Source organism: Mesitornis unicolor, unplaced genomic scaffold (genome assembly GCF_000695765.1).
Source record: "Mesitornis unicolor isolate BGI_N332 unplaced genomic scaffold, ASM69576v1 scaffold9943, whole genome shotgun sequence".
Lineage (NCBI taxonomy): Eukaryota > Metazoa > Chordata > Aves > Mesitornithiformes > Mesitornithidae > Mesitornis > Mesitornis unicolor.
Genome location: NW_010172566.1, coordinates 1 through 22,043, shown reverse-complemented (window position 1 = coordinate 22,043; position 22,043 = coordinate 1). Strand labels below are relative to the sequence as shown.

General features: G+C 37.4%; 1 protein-coding gene across 1 annotated transcript in view; it reads right to left on the bottom strand.

The window, feature by feature from the left end:
* The window catches only part of B4GALT6 (UDP-Gal:betaGlcNAc beta 1,4- galactosyltransferase, polypeptide 6), a gene marked incomplete at its 5' end in the record, with an annotated part of 27,897 nt that extends 5,857 nt beyond the window's left edge, over nucleotides 1–22,040 (bottom strand). The window contains 4 exons of the mRNA XM_010180431.1: nucleotides 377–501; nucleotides 5,765–5,878; nucleotides 6,231–6,347; nucleotides 22,001–22,040. Coding sequence (XP_010178733.1) covers nucleotides 377–501; nucleotides 5,765–5,878; nucleotides 6,231–6,347; nucleotides 22,001–22,040 — 396 coding nt within the window. The remainder of the gene's footprint in view (nucleotides 1–376; nucleotides 502–5,764; nucleotides 5,879–6,230; nucleotides 6,348–22,000) is intronic.
* Nucleotides 22,041–22,043: the final 3 nt, after the last annotated feature.

Sequence of the window (22,043 nt, the reverse complement as noted above, 5' to 3'; positions counted from 1 at the left end):
CTAGGAAAATGACTTGCAATTTTGCTCAAAAAATTAAAAAAGGAAAAAATTCTGAGTAAAATCTAAATAATACTTTTCCTTTTATGTTCACTCGCTTCTAGATATACTTTAAGCAACATACACACAGGACAAGTTTGCAGACATATGATAAAATGTTTAGTAACAACTGTTAATGAACCTTTAAAAGTTCTTGACAACCCATTTCAAGTTCTTCTTCAAGCTTTAGTCTCTTCTTAGGCACAGATAGCATAGTACATGTACTATAACATACTACATATTATATAAAATACGTAGCAGTAAAAGAGTGTGCGCTTGCAATGGTAAACTAATCTTATATACCAACAGGAAAACAAAAAACAGAAAAGTAGCATCTCACCTTCCATCGTGGCTTACAGTCTTTTGGTTTCCAGTGTCCTCCTGGTTTAATGTCTAAATCTTTTGAAAACAGTTCCTGAATTTCATCAAAACTAATTTCACTCATATTGACATCAATAAGGCCTCCTAAATACAGGGAAAAAACCCAATTATTAATCTCAATTAAGAAAACAGATCTAACACTACAAGGTATATCATAAACAAATAATATCAGAAATTTGTATTTAAGCTACCTACAACTAAAAATCAAGCAATTTATACTATCCTCTTAAATTCATTCTGTAAAAACTGAATATTAAGTATTTTCCCCATTTAAACATTCCTTCAATAAATCCTAAGCAAAATACTAATTTCACAGGACAGAAAACAAGCAAAGTAATTTGAATTCTGTCTCTATTCCAAAAAATCAGTCATCTTTCATCTTAAGTACCACTGTTAACAATCCCACATCATCTGCACTGAACTGACACTGAAATTGAGTGTCTTCCTACCTGCACGTACACAAAAAAATAAAATGCATCATAATTTCACTCAACAAAATTCTCAATTTAAATCCTAGATAATTACACACATTTCATGTACAGCCTTCATCCTTGAATTCACAACTGTCTGCATCAAATCAATTCATAGCAAGTGGCTGGATTTGAGATCTACCACTGTTAGTACTAATTAGCCCAATGGGAAAAGCATTTGCAAATGGCTACTGATTACAGTGGAATTCAGTAAGATATTAAATAAAGAGCACAATATGGTACTGAAGAAAAAAGAGGTTAGTACTTATAAGACAATATTTACACTTAGTTGATAGCTCAAAGTTGTCTATCATTAGCTTATGCATGTGTATCAATTTCAGAACTGAAAATAATGCTTCAATAGTAAATACTCTACCCTCAAAGCAGAAGTAGAAGGAATGAAGAAAATCTGGGGAGAAGAATAGCATAGCGCTCATTAACCAGAAGCTCAATTTGTTCTTTAGCAACTACTACATTAGCTCATCAGATAAAAATCTTGCAATAACTATATGACAGACACCATAAAAATAACCTACATTTTTTTCTTCTCTAAAAATTTAAGCACTTTGGTGAGGGTTGGAACTGTAAAGTCAATGAAAGAAATCACTCCCGTTTTCTCCCCTGTGCCCATACTCAAAAGATCCTATTTATGTCCAAAGACTGCTTCATGTTGTAACAACGAATTGAGTAGTTACCTAATTCTTTTGGAAAAATTGAAATCTTTGGCGCATACTAGAAATTACTATTGTTTTCAGAAGAAAGCAGAAGATACTGCAAGAGCTATTTTAGTTTTGGATATGATTAAATGTAGAACTACTTGTAAATGTAGAAGGTAACTTTAAAAAAGAAGGAAAATTACAGGAAATAAATGATCACAAACAGCACAATAAGGAAAAGATCTTTTTAAGAGCAGATTTAAACAAACTAAGGTTTATTTATTTATTTAGGAATAAAAAGGAAACCTGGGAGTTGCTGAAAAAAGACTGTATAAATATATGCTGGAACAAGCTAATCCAACAGAGCTAAAAAGAGAGAGAGACGCTTAGATGATCAATATGGTTGCATCTGAAACTCTTCAATAACCAATAACCTGAAAAATAAATTTTAAAGAAAGTATAAACAAGTAAACAAGGGCAAAGGACCAGTGCATAGAGTATAATCATGTAGAAATTAAATTTAAAAAATTAAGTCACTAAAACAATTTCAACTACCAAGAGACAAGAGAAGCAACAAGAACCTTTCAGTTTATTTATAGAATCTAATAAGAAAATAAATATAAATAAAGGTCAATTACTACATCAGAAAAGGAAACAAACAACACATGATGCAAAGGACTCGGATGTCTTCGTCTTCTGAGAAAAGTTTAGATGTGATCAGATACTCAAGAGTTTAAATTTTAAAAAAAAATTAAAAAAAGGAGGAATGGTAAAAGAGTATTTATATAAAGCAAGTGCTTCTATCTTGATGGGACATGATGTAGCTATAGTAAACCATGAAATAACGGTACTATCAAAAGTACTCAGGAGATGGTCAAATAGAAATCAGTATTATTTCCCTGTCATTGGTGGAGGGCAGAAGAAGGCATCTCAGTAAATACTTCCATTAGTGTCTTAGCATGATGCAATCAAACATTTATATAATCTGCAAAAAAAGAAAGCTGAAGAAGCAGAAAGCATTTTGAAGAACAGAATCAGTAATCAAAGTAATTTAACAAATCAGATACATACTGAAATCAATAGAGAAAAATTAATTAAAAAAAATAGATTGTTATGAAGGAGAAACGAAGCATACACACACAAAACAGGAAATATCTGGCTATGCTGCTGTATGTAGAAAGATATTCTGACAGTTTCTAATTCATTGCCTATTAATACAAGACAAACTGTAATGCAATTGCACAAAAATGGCAAATGTCATTCTGGAATACATTAACTGCTGTTATATGAAAGACAGAGAAGGTAATTAACTAGCTTGTTTTGTAACCAGGGTTTTAGCCAGTTATGATGCCTCAAAAGGAAAACAAATCATAGAAAGTCTACAGTAGAAAAATCAAGAATTAAAAGACATTTAGGAACTATATAGTCTAGAAAGGCTGAAAGTACTGGTTTATCTACAAAGGAAGAGACTGACAAAAACATAAGTCTTTTCCAAGACAGAATAATTTGGTACATAGATGGTAACCAACTTTCTGCAAGCATCAAGAAGGGCAAGGAGAATTTGGACTAACTTGCAGGAGGGGAAGAAAAAAAAGAAAAAAGTAATTGCAGGTTGAGTATTAAAAAAAGCTTAACTTTGATGGAATACTAGAATATACTACTTCTGGAGACAGTAGAACCTCCTCCGCTGATGACTTTAATGATTTTAAATACAAAATATTTTTTTCTAATATCTGTTTTAAATGGTTTATGTATATTCAACCCCATTGTACTGACACGATCAAACTAGAAGATCTGGATATTTCTTATAGCTCATTAAGAGACAGTTCTTAGACAAACCATGAAGTGACTTGGGCAGACTGGTTAAAAATTCTTAGCATGAGGAGTTTATTTCATATAAGTGAAAAAAAAAATCTGCTTTTCATGTATCTCTCACATCAGTATTAAAAATTTTCTGATTAAATACTATTTTGTACTGCTTCTACCTTGAAGCAGAGGTGTCTTTCTTATGAATTAGCACAGTAGTGCTCAACCAGTGTGTTATAACCTGAAAGATCAAGTCACACACAAAAGGTATAGTTAGTCCTATTTGAAGAACATATGTACTTGGGACAAAACATGTAACTGGTGATAGAACGACAGGAAGTGGCCTCAAGTTGCGCAAGGGAAAGATTAGATTGGATATTAGGAAAATTTCTTTATTGAAAGAGACGTCAAGCATCGTAACAGGCTGCCCAGGGAAGTTACGGAGTCACCATCCCTGGAGGTGTTAAAAAAAACTGTAGATGTGGCACTCCAGGACATAGTGTTGGGTTGACAGTTGGACTTTATGATCTTGGAGGTCTTTTCCAACCTTAATCATTCTATGATTTTACTATACTCCTTTCATGATAGAAATTTGACATGTTGATATAAAGAGCAGTTGACTTTTATAATAACTGTATAGCATTAAGCATGTCAAAATACACATGATTTAAGAAGGTTATCTCAGGACCACTGACAACATTTCATTGCATTAAATAATTTTCAGAGACGTTTTCTTTAATTATAATTAAATAGACAGATGGTTGTTAAAAAGTATACATGAAAAGCAAAGAGGGAGACATGCATCTCTTTGCTGAACAGTAACTTATCCAGTGAATTATTTTCTATTAAAATTATGATTTCTCTATTGAATTCTGCAGGATACAGTAAGTACAAAGAGACTAACAAAAAAGTTGGAAAAGAGAGAAGCAATAAAGAGACCCATAGACAAATTCTGGTAGAATTACATATATTCAGTGAGGTTGAAAGCAAGGATGGCAGAGTGGGATGCATCCCTACTCTGGCAATTTTAAACACCTGTCAGTGCAAACAAATCTGCATCAATGATTTACAATAACATGCTCTAAGTAGGCTGGCCTACTGAGGTACCTTTAGCCAAGTGACTGCAATTTAATAAAGGTTCAATTTAAGAACTCTCTCTAATAGCAAACAATCAGTGGTAAAGGCCAAAGTAAAGCAGTCATCCCCAGGAGTGATTTGCCTCTTTCTTTTTATGTTCAAAAAGTATGCTCCTTCTTAATACTTTTTGGTCTTTAAGGATTGCTTTCTCTACAAGCTGGAAGAGAAAAAGCAATGCCCAGAATTTTGTCTGCATCTGAACAACAACAAGTTTGCAGGAAAGTGAAATTCACATGAAAATTTAGAGTTCTTAACAAAAATTATTAAGAATATTCCCAGTCATACTTTGTTTACAGAAATAAGGAAGAAAAAAGTAATGCCAACAGCTTTTCAGCCACTTTATTAAATCATGTTAAGGACACTGAATTACATCATGGAATTCTTCCAATCTCAGTTTGTATAACAGCTTTAATTGCACAATACCTGTCTATAACATCACCTACATCCACTGGGATATTGCTGCTTAGGACAGCTGTGATATTATAGGTTTTATAAAAATCGTGCAAACCAAAATGGCAATGGTGCCAAAATACTCAATTCAATTTGTTTCTGCATGACACTGCTCTGTTACTAAACACTTTCAAACAAAGTAATTAGAAGCTTAGATGAGGCTAAAAGATTAATAAAGTTAAGGTTACCTAATGAAGTTCTCTTTCATAGCCCGGGACCCTAAAACATCTGAATTTGAAAACTTACTTTTAAAATATCCTGAGGCCAACTTTTCCCTTGTTATGCAAGTACTATTTCCTCGTTATGACAGGGTTTTAGCACTTTCATACCTCCTTCAATTCAACATTCCTTCACTACGACATCTTGTTCAGTTTGTTATACATTGAGGTAACTGTGATTCTCTGATAAATATTTGAGATCCATTTTCTGACTCATTAATCTTTCTATGAGGAGTACTATTTCCAAAAAGGAAAATTTTTAACTACTCCTCAAAATATGCAATTCTGAATGGGTACTTTTTATGAAGTTAGAGTATACCCACACATTAATAAAAACATCTAGTATTTCATTTGTAGAGAACAAAATGTTTTGTAAATAAAATTTAAAACACATTAGACAATTAGTAAAGAGGACAAAAGTTTTAGTAACACAGTAGTTACAGACAAAATTTTTCTAAGCATTATTATCTATTCTCGGATGTATATCATTCATTGTTGTCTTCTATATATTTGTACTTCTTACAATTCTATTTTAGATTAAAATAACTGCATTTTATTTTAAGTACAATCCAATTTACTAGATAAACATTAAGGTCAGTTTAAAACTTACTCATGTAAGGCAGCTTCTCTGGACAAGCCTGGTAAGGAGAGTAAGTGAAGTTTTCTGGAAGATACATTGTTGTTTGAGCAACACAGTCACTAGAATTGTTTCCTTCAGGATAATCTTAAAAAGAGGAATGGATTCTTGTAAAAACCTATGTTACTCTCTGAATTTGTAACATATCATCATGCAAGTAAGAGAGTTAACTTTGTAAGTAACAAATTCCTAGCAGTATGATTAAAACCAAAGCATTTTACTGCACTAACGGAACAATAATTCAATCAATATATCTTTGTTACAGCTGTAATAAATATTTCCTACTAAAGTGAGCTGATAAATAGTAACTATTTGGCCTTCACTTCAATTGCAGAATAGGACTTGAGCCTAGGTTTTCATAATCAACTATTTCATTAATGTTTGGCATGTGGTTTTTGTTTTCATTTACTAAATGAAATTAAATAAGAAATATTCTTACCTGTGCCGTTCAGTGTAGTATTTTTGTTAGTGTACAATCTGATCATGTGTCCTATTGTTTTTACATTTTCTCTCAGCATTATACCACGAGCTTGCACCATAAAGAGATATGTGTTTGCTGATAAAACAAAAAGTAATTTTGAATTTGAATTAAAACAAGGTATGTCAAAATTATTCTAACATCCATTTATAATGTATTCAATATTAGTTACTATGTCTGAATCCATGGCTAGTGAACATTAATCCTCCAAGATGAAGACCCACAAAGAATGAAACCTAGCAGCAACAAAACAAAAGAATAAAGTGGATACATAATCACAGGTCTATATAAAACCCCAAAATTATAAAAAGTCAATACACATGTTAAATTACACTGACAGTGCCAAGAAACAACAGAATTTACCAAGAAGTTTTTCATATGTAGATACATCCCTTATATATGCATTTACATATACATCATAGAAATATGGACAAAAAGTGTATAGAAAAACCTTTTAGTGCCATAGAATAGTCCCCCCTTTATTCATTACTTGACAAATTTTTCAGTAAAAATGTACTGCTAGTCATTCACTCCCAACAGCTGTTTCGTTATACAACTGCTACAAATCACTGCCAATCTCAAAGTATCAATGTTTGATAATTATACGTGAAATATTTATTATATGAATCAAGGGTGAGTAAACATTCTGAGTAAATAAACGACTCACTAATAACAACTGCATGAAATATTCCTCTGTCTCAGCCTTGCACTCAAAGCCCCAAATCTGATCTCAGGGCAATTTGTTGTCCTAAACAGAAGAGAGTAAGTTGGAAAAGAAACTGTATTTATGTCTGAGTAAGCAAATGTCTATCCAGGACTCACAAAGCTCAAAAAAATAAGTGTAAAAGGAAGGATAAATTCTCTTTCCAGAACAGTTTTTACTCTGGGTAGCAAAAATGATCAAAGAGATCATCCATCACTTCACCTATGTTAAGCACTCATTTGTCTAGCAGATACTTGGCTCAGTGGAACTAGTTACCACTCTAAGCAAAATATGCTCTGACACTTTAGAGGAAAGAACTAAACATACCAGGAAAACAACAGATTAATCTTAATCTGGCCTAAAGAGGTTAAAGAAAGATAGAAAATTATCTCAGGAACTCCACTTCATCAGATGACCCAACACCAATGGCATGACACAAATAACTCCAGATGAGTTGATATCTTCTTACAGCCTAACACAAAGAGACTAAAGTTACAGAGGACTGTTTATAAAGGACTGGGGCATTTCCAGAGGAAAATACAGTGACAAATTTCACCACATTAGCAAACAATACTACTGACACCCACAGAGATGCAAATACCAACATAATCTCTTAAGGAATGCTATTTGCAAAACCTACAGTAGTGTTTTTGTTTTAAAAAGAATGAATGGGGGCCTCTCCTGGCTTTCAAAGAACTCCTTATTAAAACAAGAAATACTATCACATAAAAGGCCTGCTCTGAACATGTCAGGTGCTATGCACAGAGCATAATTCTCAAACTCTTGGCCAGCATAACTAGCTGTTTTGGTTAACAAGAGCTTACATATGTGTAAAAGTTACTCAGCTACTAGGATCCTGAAGTTGTCTCAACACCTCACAGGCTACTGAAACAGAAACAAAACAAACAGCTACAACCTTGGCATGATGACAGAAGTAGGAAATAAAAAAAAATATTTTTACTAGGATACGAGACAGATAACATTCAGATTTCTTTACAGAAAACTTGCACAAAAACTTCTCAAAATTTTAACACAAAATACAAGTAAAGTAGCCCTTGGGGTTCCAATTATTTTCTTACATTCATAGTTTTTCAAGTTCTGTTTTTTATCTGTATTAAACTTTTCCCCACATATTTCTGCACAGCTCTTTTCTTCGACATCTTCCTATTGCAATGCTAAAATAAATATATATAATTTTTAATGTAAATCAGTTTGTGAATATTGATTTCAGAGATAACCTCTGAAAGGCTGTGCTATATTCTCCTTTTTAACATGACAGCAAAAGCCAAAGTCACTACAGGTGTTAACAATGCAGAACAGCACATTTATAGAAACACAACCTTAATTCACATCAGGTGTGGTGGGTTGATTCAGCTGGCAGTTAAGCCCCCTCTCAGTTGCCTGCTCACTCCCCTGCAGTGGCACTGGGGAAAGAATCAGAAAGGCAAAAGCAATGAGGGGCAGAGGAGGCAGGATACACAAAAAAGCCAATCAAATTCACCGCCAGGAGGCAGGTGCGCTGTACCAGTCCCCAAGCAACTCTGTGGGGGGAAAACCCACCAGTTCTATTGCTGGACATGACATCACTTGGTATGAAGTATCTCTTTGGTCACTATGGGTCAAGCTGTCCCAGCTGCATCCCCTCGCAACCTCTTGCCCATCCCCAGGCTACCCACTGGGAAAGAGAGTGGGAAACAGAAAACCCTTGGCACTGTGCAAGCGCTGTTCAGTGATAGCTAAAACATTGTGTTTATCAACACTTTTGGTCACAATGCAGACCTGTGCTCTAGACCTCTTTCTGATAGCCCATAAATCATTTCATTAGATGCTTCCTGTTCCTTTTTCACCATAAACACTACAAGTTCTCATCTTCAACTTTCCTAAGAATAATATAGCCTTTATTAAAGGGGAAGATCAGTGCTTTTTCTTCTACTTACATGTTTACCAGCCTTGGGAATTTCTCTCTGGCTGCTACCAAATCACGTTGGCCGCAAACACTTCAGCTATTAGACTGACAGATGTCACTTACTACACAGAGTGACAGAAATTATGGACACAGTGCAGCCAGCAAGCATACTCTCCAGCATTGCTGCTGATATGGTTGAGATGAAAGATCTGCTCCAGAAGTTACTGCAACGAATATCTGAAAAATCTACTCAAGTGTGTTACTGTTGCAGTCTTAGGAACCTGATACAGTACAGAACTGAGACTAAGACCTTCAAACAAGTCCACAAGAAAGTCAACAGGGCCATTTAACTGTTCTCAACTCCTATGGGAAACTTTACTGTAGTTCAGGTAATGCAGGTATAAACCTTGATAAACAAATTTTCTGCAAAAGCATCTGCATCTCCCCTTTGTTGAAGGACAACTTCATCCTTCTAAGAGGAGAAATTAGAAGAGAATTAGAACAAACATGCCAGACCTTTCTGAGAGATAAAGCTAGAAAGGCACTTTTCTCAAAAGCAGACATCACAAAAAGACAGAATTAAAAAAAACAACCAGGCAAAGTCTCCTGCCACCTTGGCCTAAATATTCAAGAGCTGCCCTTGCTAACAGGAAGATCTACCTTTGCTATGTTCTCATCAAGCTATTCTTGTAGTCTGCCCCAATCCACCACCTCCTTTTACTAGCTGATCTGTTTGTCAACTCACCATCCAGCTCTACCCAAATACATAAACACAATGAAACATCTTCCTTTCTGTGCCTTCTTTCTTCCTGTTATCTGGGTCCCCACTGCAATCATAATTACAAGGAATACAGACTTGACCAGTTTATTCCACTGTCATACAACAGCTGCTTAGGTGGTAGCAGATACTTGAGCAGCAAATTAATTTTAGAAGCTAAAAGCATCAAGCAAAAATCAAAGATAAATCTATCTACTGGCACAGGTTTGTCAGCCAAGACCAGTGAAAAAGAGCACAGTTCATAAGTCACATCAACCAGCAGTGACAGTAACAAAGCATTCAAGATAATCCATGATGGCCAGAAGCATAACAGAGAAATACATTTTTTCTGCTAGTGTGGTGATGGAACAAGACTGACAGCAGAATACTGAGGGCTGGAGTTTGATGACTTACCTATGCAGTCATGAATATGACACACGAGTGGATCATGCCCTCTACAGACAGATATGAAAACAGCCCCACATTCCCAGCCCTTAGTCCTCATGGGGGAAGTCAACCACGCCAATACTGGCTGGAGGGACAACACAGCCAGGTAAAAGCAGTGCAGGAGGTTCCTGGAGTGCATTGACAATAACTTCCTGAAACAAATGACAGAGGAGCCAATGAGGGGATGTACTCTGGTGGACTTCAGAGTCACCAAGACAGAGGCTTCTGGGGATGTGAAGATCAAAGGCAGCCTTGGCTGCAGTGACCACAAGATGGTAGAGTTCAGGATCCTGGGGTCAGAAAGAAGAACAAAAAGCAAGCTTTTAACTCTGGACTACAAGAGAGCAGATTTTGGAATCTTTAAAGATCGGCTTGGAAGAGACCCATGGGATAAGGTTCTAAAAGGAAGAAGGGGGCAAGAAAGCTGGATAATTCAAGGATCACCTCCTCCACAGCTCTATCTCAATGAATATGAAGTCATGCAAAAATGCCAGGAGGCCTGCATGGAGAAACAAGGAGCTCCTAGACAAACTCAAACACAAAAAGCAAGCATACAGAAGGTGGAAGCAAGGACAGATAATATAAGAGGAATACAGAAACACTGTCCGAGCATCCAGAGATGCAGTTAGAAAAGCTAAAGCCCAAATGGAATTGAATTTAGCCAGGGATGCCAAAGACAATGAGAAGGGTTTCTATAAGTACATAGATGACAAAAGAAAAGATTAGGGAAAATGTAGGCCCATTGCTCTATGAGAGGGGACATCTGGTTACACAGGACATGCAAAAGGCTGCAGTTCTGAATGTTACCACAGTTTTTACTAGCAAGACCAGCCTTCAGGAAACCCAGGTCCCAAGGCCAGAGGGAAAAGCTGGAGCAAGGAAGATGTACTCTTGGTGGAAAAGAATTAAGTCAGAGAATACTTAAGCAAACTGAGCATACAGAAGTCCAGGAGCTCTGACAGGATGCACTCATGAGTGCTGTGAGAGCTGGTAAATGTCATTGTGAGGGCATTCTTCACAATCTTTGATCAATCATGGTGAGTGGGAGAAGTGCCAGAGGACTGGAAGAAAGCAAATGTCACTCCTATCTTCAAGAACTCTAGGAACTACAGGCCAGTCAGCCTCACCTTGATTCCTGGGAAGGTGATAGAGCATCTAATGCTGGAAACCACTCTTCAGGTACATGAACTACAAGAAAATCATCAGTAATAGTCAGCATGGCTTCACCAAGGGTAAGTCATGCTTGAGCAACTCGATAAACTTCTGACAGAATGACCAGCCTTATAAGGAGGGAGCAGTGAACACTGTCTATTGGTACTTCTGTAAGGTCTTTCACACTGTATCCCATATGAATGTTGTAGACAAGCTGCTGATGTATGGGCTGGATGAGCAAACAGTGAGGTGGATCAAAAACTGACTGACCAAGCCCAGAGGGTGAGGATCAGCAGCACTAAGTCTAGTTGGAGGCAGTTCGTGTACTATGTACACTGTGTACCCCAGAGGTCAGTATCAGGTGCAGTCCTGTTTAAAATTTTATTAGTGATCTGGACAATGGGGCACAGTGTACCCTCAGAACATTTGCTCATGACACAAAAATGGGAGAAGCTGATACACCAGAGGGCTGTGCTGCCATCCACAACCTCAACAGGCTGGAGAAATGGGTTGACAAGAAACTCAAGAAGTTTAACAAGGAGGAGTACAAAGTGCTGCACTTGAGGAGGAACACCACCAGGCACCAATATATGCTGGGGGCCACTCAGCTGCAAAAACAGCTTGCCAGAAAAGGCCTTGAAGGTCCTGGTGGAATCAGGTTGAACATGAGCCAGCAATGTGCCCCTGCTGCAAAGAAAGCCAATGGCATCCCGGACTGCATTAGGAGGAATATTGTCAGCAGGTCAAGGTGATCCTTTCTCCTACGTGGCATTGGTGAGGCCGCGTCTGGAATACCATGCCCAGTTCTGGGCTCCTCAGCACAAGAGAGACATGGACATACTGGAGAGAGTTCAAAAGGCCATGAAGAAGGCAAAGGGACTGAAGCATCTCTCCTATGAGGAACAGCTGAGAGAGCTGGGACTGTCCAGCCTGGAGAAAAAAAGGCTCAGGGGGATCATATTAATGTATAGGAAGGCTGAGTCTATATGTATATAATGTATATGAAGGGAGGGTGAAAAGAGGTACCCAGTGACAGGACAAGAGGCAGTGGGCACAAACTGAAATACAGAAAGTTCTGTCTGAACATCAGGAAATACTTCATTACTATGAGGGTGACCAAGCACTGGCACAGGTTGCCCATGAAGGTTGTGGAGTCTTTATCCTCAGAGATACTCAGAAGTCATTAGACACAGTACCAGCTCCACATGGCCTTGCTTGAGGAAGGGGGTTGAACCAGCAGAACCTCCAGAGGTTCTGTCCCTTCTCAGCTGTTCTGTGATTGTGATGTTTTTTTCCACTACTGTATTTCTGCATTTGTAACAACCATCACTCCTGTCAGTGCAAGGCAATGCACAAACCAGGAAGGCAAAATTTCACATTTAATTTAAGAAAACATCTAACACTAACCACCTAGAACTAGTTTTATTCATATTCTCCTTGTTTCACTGTGCATGGTCCATAGCAAGTAAATAAGAAACAGCATTTCTAATTCAAGTAACACATAGAATCCAGACTGTCACACAGTTTACAAGGTAAGCAAATGGTAAGTGCAGTGCAGGATGCAAAACGACACACCTACATAGAACACCCTAGAATAAATACTGTACTCAACATTCCACCTAAAGCAACTGGAGTGTGAACACGAACTCACACCTAATTCAGATGACATTTTCACTGGCAATTGATCCAGATCTATATCAGCAATTGTCAATATACAGCCACACATCAGTCATCAAAAGTCCTGGGTTTAGGGCATTATTTAAAACTCATTCTGATAAAGCACATTAGGGCTTTAAAGGGATCATCTGGTACTTCAGAGGAGATGTTAAAAATATCGGTTTTGGCTCCATTTTTTATAGCTCACTAGTTATTAACAGTTTTATGTGTTAGACTGAAAACAAGAACTCTGGGAAGGCAGGGAATGCATTAATTCTTAAAATATAAAAATATCTGTAAGAGCAACTCAATGTTTTACATCAGGTAGCTTCTTGTTATCTCGGTACTCACCCAAGGACTATTTATGCCTTTTTTTAAAAGAAAAAAGCCCCATTTACAGATCACTCTGCATTAGGGAATCAAGCTCCTTCCAGCAGTACACTAACGATTAAAGCACTTCTCACAATACTGCATTAGTTTATTATCCCTTAGCTTCACAGAAAAAGCACAAAATTCAGTTTTATATAGAAACTTTGTAATTAATCATGCTGTACACATACACCAAAGCAAAGCCAAAACAATGTGCCATGCACTTAGAAGCAATCAATGTAGTAAAGTATACAGCAGAACAACGGAATTTAAAACTGGATCAATGACTAACATTGGGAAGAAAAACAGGAAATTAGAACTGTGATTATTTTAACAAGATAGTCAGAAAAGCAGTAATGAGATTACAAACTATCATTTCTTAAATGCCAAAGATGAACAGACTTGGAAACCACAAATTTCATTTAAAAATGCAGCTTCATACAAAACAAAACAAAAAACACACAAGAAAAAAAGCCTTATAACAAGTATGCTTTCAAAGCAACTAGCAAAAAAAGTTAACACCCCCCATACTTAAGAAGTGAGAAGATGATCATCAGAGCTGCTGTAGCACCATTTTATACTGATCATCTGTGGAAAAAAAATACTGAAAAGCTCAGATAGGAGATACTTCAAAGAGAGACCAGGGATGCTGCAAAATTCAAATGCAATAGACACAGTTGTACAGAAAATAGGCTTGCCAAATGACCAGTGCCCCTAAAGTTACTCATCTGTTAGTCAACACCTGTTTTCACAGGACTTCTGACAAGTACATCCAACACAGTGCATAAAAATTGGTAGAAAGTTCTCCACTAGTAATTGTAAATAGGAAATAGCTCATGAGGACATTTCTAGAGCAAGTCCCACACAGATCTCATCTCATCTCAAGGTTATATGATATTATTCTCAGCAATATGAGAGTTATAAATACACTATGCAGAGTTCATGCATGGCAAATTAACACAAAAGCATTAAAAGATTAAATTCTACAAACTAATCTAAATATACAGCAAGTAGAGCTCAGCTGAAGACTGCTTCTAAGACCTCAGAGTCAGGATTTAGGAGCTAGGAATATTTTCCACAAGTTACTCTGTAAAACAGATTCATTAAATGATTTTGCAGTGAAGGACAATATCCAAAGTAATGTAAGACAACTCCAAACTGGTTTCTAGTGATAGATTGAAATCCACACAGAACATAGATAAATCCTACAGTAAGTGTTCAACTTCCATAGGATTTTATTTATTATTACACATCCGTTGTTAATCAGAAGTTGTTTCTAAAACATATGCAACCAGAAAGTAAAAAAACTGTATGCCTTGAAATGTATTTTTTTTACTTTATTTGTTGTTGAAGATTTAATACCAGTTTTGTACTAGTCATAATTTAACAATAAATCCAAACTTATTTCATGGGTATGGCAAGACTGCATTTGAGTGTGTATATGTATACCTCCTTGTACGGAAAATATATTAGAAAGATGCAGATCACCTCAACCTACTGAAAATACCAACAATTACAGATGTTTCTGAAGGCCAATAGGGATCATTCATATGGTCCAGATGGATGAATCTGTGTCAGGGAGTCTTCAAAAACTGTTTTTAGTGGTGGCATTTTTCAATACTCCACACAATGTATGCTTGCGGTATAAAGGACACACCAAATGGATGAGTCCTCTGACTGCAAGTCTGAGGGTTTCAATAAACATCAGTTCACTGTTTATTGGAGCCAGTAAAAGAGGACATCTCATTGGTCAAGTATCCATTTATTGAAGAAAAAATAATAAACCAAAATTTCTCTCTCTAGGAGTATTTCAAAGCATGATACATGACACAAGATTAAATACAACTTCTAACACATTTGATACTACTCTATTCTCCAATCTTGGACTATTAGTTGATGATGTAGCAAGTTAGAAATAATACAATAGCTAATTCTGGAAACAGTGCCCTACAGAAGGTTGGAAATCAACACTGCTATAACCACTAAAAATGCAACATATTTATTTTGTTCGGGTTTTTCCCCCCCTCTACTCAAGGCAGATGTAATCAGGAAAGCAAATATTTTAACTTCAATATTTTTCTTCCAATTTCTACTATTTTAGCAAAATTTCAACTCCGACTTTAAAATAATTACATTTCATTTCATTTTTTTTCACTGAAGACTGTTCTAGACAGGATTATTTGGGACAACAACAATTAAACGGTTTTATAATGACGTTATAAGCTTAGGCCTTGCCAATTCTTCCAGAATTTTGTTTTAATTAGGTCAGTTATTGAGAAAAATAAAAAACTAGTATCTATATATCAAATATTCCAAGTACCAGCATAAATTAAATAGATAAAAAAGAATATACTCACAATAACATGAAGAAGGACAAGAGCAAGTTTAAGAAAGTGAACTGACCATTGGCCATACCCTGCAAAAAGGCACCTTTGTACCTGAAAGCCTTGAAACCAACCTCCGCACTGTATTCACACAAATCTATCACTGGATCCCACACAATGCATAACCATTGCGTGCTGCTTGCTCCCTATAACATCACTGTATTATTTGAATACAGAAGATTAACCAAAAGAGACTAAGAGCTGTTGAAAAACAAGCAGAGATTGTCACTTGCAGAAACAGTCCTAGCAATGAAAATCCAGTAGATAAGCTCTCTTTCACCACAGATAAATGTGAAAACGCTTAAAGACTGGGCCATGTCAGTGAAGCACCATAGTTCAACTAAATGTTTGCAGGGCATACGGTTTCTTCTCCTCAATGAATGAGAAGAACACATTCAAATAACCTGGCTGGCTTAAGTGAAAACTCATTTTACATGAGGTCTCATAATTACTTTGTCCTTGTTAACTTAGCTGCACACTGTAAGCACCTCTATTTTTTTTTCCCTTTTCTGACTAAGAGCAAGACCACAAAATGAGTACTTCATGAAGTCTTATGCAGGTAAGTTCTCTGACTAATGGCTTTAGGAAAACTATCAGATAAAGACGCAAAACAACTGATTCAGAAATATGCATCAACGCTCATCTGTTGGTAAAAGTCATGAATGACTGAAATGCAATAATTTATTCACCATCAGGTGCTAGGAATGACTGTGGTAGGCCAACATAATGGAAATATTTTTGCACCTCTCAGAATAAGGCAGAAAACTTACCCATGAAACTGCCTGGCCATGACAAGCGCAAGCCGTTAGTCAGAATAACAAGGAACTTTTTGATCACTGGAAATCAGTGATCAAGCAGAAGAATGTGTAAGCCTCGTATTCCTCTTTTCCCAAGAAAAAAGACACTAATCATAAAGCTGACCAAATTGTTTCTGTTAAAGGGTTTGGTTGCAATCTGTGGAACTGAAGTGAAAAGCTGCACTGCTAGCAAGAAAAAAAAAGATGACTGCAGTGAATGAAGTTACTTCTGCCTCCAAATGAAGCCTTTAAGAACAGGTGAACCGCAGTAAAGGAATATACTGAAAATAGCTCCCAAACAACAGCTGGGTTGTTGTCTGGGTATAGACATTTCCCTGCAGAAATTGTGAAACAAAGGGACAAACAGGTTTTACTCACTCAAAAAATTTGAGAGATCTGTGAGAACAATTCCCTAGAAAGGAGTAAACTCAGGAATAACATTTTGAACATTTACCACACATCCTGCAAAACCCAACAATCCTTTATCACATGGTATTTCCACACAGCATCAAAAGAGGAGTGTAACGAAGGATGTGTTTTGTTTTAAACAGGCTAGCTGTATTATTCCTACTTGAGTGTGGCCCCTGAGCTGCAGCAAACCTATTGCCTTGAAGACACAGGCTCTATTACAAAGCCCTCAGACAAGGTATTATCGTCTGTGTATCCCTGCGGCGAACACAGTCAACAGTATGCTGTCCTGTATCAGCAGCAGCATAACCAGCATATTGCTAGCAGCAACTATTCTCCTCTACTCAGCAACTTGTGAAACCATCTTTGAAGTACTGTGTCCAGTCTGGGGATCCCAGTAAGAGACAGACATTAACATACCAGAGCAAGTGCAGAGGGAAGCTTCCAAGATGGAGCCATATGATGCACCAGTAGAAACTGAAAGAAACGGATTTGTTCAGTCTTAAGTAGAAATGGCTAAGGGGAAGATGAATTTTTTTGCTGTCTTCAACTATGCAGTAGAAGTGTATAGACAAGATGAAATTTAACATATGGAGGTACACAGAGAAAAGGCAACGAACACAAGGTGCAAGATAGGGAATTACAATTGCATACTACAATTTTCTCACAGTTGTCAAACACTAGGAACAGGTTTCCCAGAGAGACTGCAGAATCTCCATCCCTGGAGATATTCAAAACTTAACTGGACATGATCCTGAGCAATCCGATATAGTAGGATCTACTTTCAGAGGTCCTAGCCAATCTAAATTATTCAATGATCAAACAGCAAGCATTTATAAATACCACAATTGCCACAGATGCCAGGAACAAAGAATATTAGCACAAAGCCTGTGCCCATAACTAGGAGCTCAGCACTCAGAAGCACTGACAACCATTTATCTTGCTACTAGCATTTTCAGCTTAAGTTTTCATTTTCTTTTTCATTTTCTGCACAAGTTCAAAAAGGAGCGCTATCACCCTTTCCTACCAGGAAAATTATTTCCTAATAACAGAATAGGAAACAGATTGAGATCAACTTGGAAATATCTCCATTGGTTTTAGCTCACAAGTTCCACACCTACCCTGCACAGCTGCCCTTTGGTTAGGATTGCCAGAGAGGTAGTAAAGTTTTATTAAGGGAAACAGAAGAACAAAAAAGATAAAACAGTAGCTGGTTTTGTCTCCTCAATCTCATTCCACCACTCAGGACTTCTAGTTACTGCTGTCAAAGACAGAATGCATCTTTCCCGATGGCTGCACTCTTCCATAACCAATTCTTACGAGAACTACAAAGGTCATCGTGTCCAAGCTGGCCAAGTTAGACTGCAGTTAACTACAATATTGAGAGCTCTAAGGTACTCTTCTACCCAGTCTGATAAAGGTTCTCTGCTGGAGTTAGACTGAAAGGAATAAACCAGAAGATGAGTAAAAGATCATTTTCTGAGACAAGTTATGTTGTCCAACGTGATTTCAGTTATGATGCTGACAGAAAATGGGAAAAGCAAAGAAAAAAAATCTCCAGCAATACTCAGACTGGCTTGGCTGTCAAAGAAGATCAGCAAATGCCCCCTCTTGGTCACCACTGACTTGCTACTTCGTCTTATTCTCATTTTTGGATCCTTTCCATGATCTAAACTTGAATTTAAAAGTGCTCTGAATAGCTGTCAGCACCAGACATGGACTGTTCATGTTCCTTTTATCAATACTGTTATCTACAACACTGGAAAAGGATGTATTAGTGCCAAAGATTCCTGCTCTCAGCTAGCTTCTTCAGCCTCTAACTGTAGTATACATGGATATTTGTAACTCCTGGTGAGTTTAAGAATCACAGGCCATCTTCATTTACTAATTTAAAAACAGAAACTTCAGTTTCTATATTTTCAAGTACTCGAGAAGGAACACCAGATGAAGTACTGTCAGGAAAGTGGTCTTTCTGAAGAAATAGCACCTGTTATCTGTTTCCATCAAATACCTGAGACTATCACACAGAAGCACCATTTAAATGAGATTTTTTAATTTTAAACATTTAAAATGTTTTCTACCACTTTACCTTGCCATTCTATCCCTCCAGGTTTTGCTACAAAACATCTACTCAATTAAGCAGGGAAAATGAAAACAAGAAAAACAGTTGTTGTCTCTAATGAGCAGTTAGAAACCAATCTGCTTCCTTGTTTGAGCTTCTCTGACTATCAAAAGACCACTGGGGTGCTGAAGTAGGGCTGCAGTCAATTGTACCATACCCCATCTTCTGGTCTTATGGAAGAAGGGAAATGAGGCACTAGAACAACTCCAACATAGTGTACGAATTCTTCTCAACCTGCATTTTTATATTATGTGAAATATTATATGTCTTAGTCTCAAAATACAGAACAGTGTCTAAAAACCTGAAATTTAAATGCTACTCTTCTCATATTCTAAAATACATAGGATAATAAAGTTTCTATTTCCCAAAGAACAAACATTCTGCGAGGTCTCTAAACAAAGTGATATACAGGTAGTTATTGTACAGATAAAAACATTTAAATATTAGATAGAAATAATTGATTACCTTAAAATAAATAATTAAGAGTTTTCCCTCTAAACAAACTGTCAGTATTCAAAAATTGATCCATAGTGCATTTGTCACAAAATCTGCAGTTTTGCTAAAAAATGCAGTAATAGTATCTTCTAGCTAGCATGAAGGACAGAGGGAATGTGATAATAACCTCTTTGAGAATTCTCCCAGTGCCAAGGGCTTACTTGTACAGACATCTCCTCCCTTTAATAACCCATGAACTGCTTGCTAGGTGGGAATTCTACTTTATCAGCCCACAATAATTCAAATTTTCACTCAGTTTTGACATCTCAGGAAACCATGCTGCTACATCTTCCTCTTCCCACCTGCCAGTACACTGCTGCTCCTTAAGGCATTTAAAAGTCCAATTTCTCCCCCTCTTTTCAGTTCCCTCTGGCCATCAGGAAGAAAGACCAGACAGGGAGTAGCTCTAGTTCCCTATAATACATTTGAACTTTCCTCCTCTCTGCCACTGTGCCTTGTAGCCTGAGGAAGAAAAAGTGTTCTGATGAACCAAAATATGGTCACTAAAACATGTCTGTACACAGAAATTATGACAGATCCCAATCATTTATGCAATCTAACTGCAGAATATACTTCATCAAAAGTGGCTGAACTTCCATAAGCAATCTTAAGCCCTCCTCCTCTTCACACACACACAAACAGCTTTGATTTAGATACACCTATTTTACCACACTCAGTGGAAAGGAGCAAGCACACATTATAATATGCAAAGGGAATGGGCATACAGCATAGGATGAATCATCTGTCTATAAACTTGGGGGATGGAGTGTTGTTGGGTTTTTTTGCTAATCTTCCGACTTATATTTTCCCCCAAGAACACTGCCAGGATGTCTGTTAGGTTTAATATAATATTTGACTTTATTTCTTTCCATTCTACATAGTAACATTTCCAGAAACAAATTCCTGGGAAATCAGCACCAGATCTGCAAGCTGACAGGTTTAGATTACCAGTGTAAAGCTTTCCTATTATCCCTTCCTTTACCATTTTCTATATTCCCTCCTCCAGTAAAACCAGCTCAGCGTGGTAGCATATCAAACTGGATCCAAGAAGTGCCAAAGATTAAGCCTAATACTGTGTAGTTTTTATTTGTTTAAGCTAGATGAGTTCACAACACAACTGCATACAGAGTTAGGGCAGCACATCATTGAACAGCACCCAGAAAGAGCCGTAATCACATAAACTCATGTAACTACTGAAGATTTTTGTATTGTTAAACAACAGCTTGAAAGGGCTGCAGTATATACATGTGAGATAGCAAGACAGATCATTCTCAGCAGGATTTTCTTTAAGGTTGATCAGAGCTAAATAACCTAAATCATAAATTCTTTTGGTGCACGCTGTTGATTTCATTTCATTCCTGGTAAAAAGGAAACCAAACAGAAATCTAAACCACAACAGCTGAGCAGCAAGATGAAGTCAGGAAACAAATCTCATCACTAAGGGCTCTGATTCTGAACAAGGTGCTGCATAAGTCTTGTTTAGTAAGAGGATGAAGTACTTCTAAGAAGATACCCATTGAAGAAGAAACATTTAAATAAAGTAAAGCTCCAGTCGCATACATTTTGTAAGTTGCTAATAGTTTCACTTACTTACAAAGATGAAAAAAGCGCAGAAACTGTGCTTTGCTTTTTAAATCATATAACAACTGCTTGTACTTGAAGAGCAAAATGGTTTCACAGGTATTTAGGTGACACCTGATAAGCATGGAGAAGCACAGGAGAAAGTGTCGGCGTTCCTTCAAAATAAAGGAAAACATTGCCTAGCCAGTAGGCACCCACAGTGAAACACCACAGAGCATCATTCAGATTGCCTGCCTCAGCTCTGGGGTAAGGCTAACCAGTTCTGAAAGGTTCATCCAGCGAGATAAAGCCTGGTTGTCTCCCAGAAACACCAGAAGAGCAGAGTACGGAAAACAGCACCTTTTATGCCCAACACAGACTTGCAGAGTTATTTTACATAACTTTTCTTAAAGAAAGTGCACCTCTCCTCTCAGGAGTAGTTCTTTCAAAAGTGGAAGTTAACAAACTGTAAAACCTGTGAAGAGAGATGCCACTGACAGAAGTAAACGACAAATACTCAAATTGCTTCTTAATGTCTGTTCACACATGCTTTATTACTAATGCAGTTACTAATGATTTAAAAGATGAATGCATTCAAGTGACTCCAGCAGACAATTTTGCAGTCCTTTCCTGGTTTCTGCCATTAATTTACTACATGATGAATCGGTGAGCTGCTTTTTTTTGCCTCACTTTTCTGGCCTGGGAAGCAAGAACAGCATTTACCTACCTCGCAATGGCAGATGAATCTTCTAGAGCATTTGAAAGCAACACAACAAAGATGCGAGGTTAACACCCGTTACCCACAGCCGCGACGGCCCTCGCCAGCCCAACCTTGGCAGGGGGGCTAATGTCTCGATACCCAAGTCGCACCTCGCCCGGCCTGACGGCCGGTTGGGCACTTCTGAGGCCGCCCCGCAGCGTCCGCCGCCCCCTGTCCCTCCCGCCCTTACCCCGAGGGGGCGGCTCCCGACTCACCGATCCCGGGGGCCACATAGATGAAGTAGAGGCAGGAGGAGGA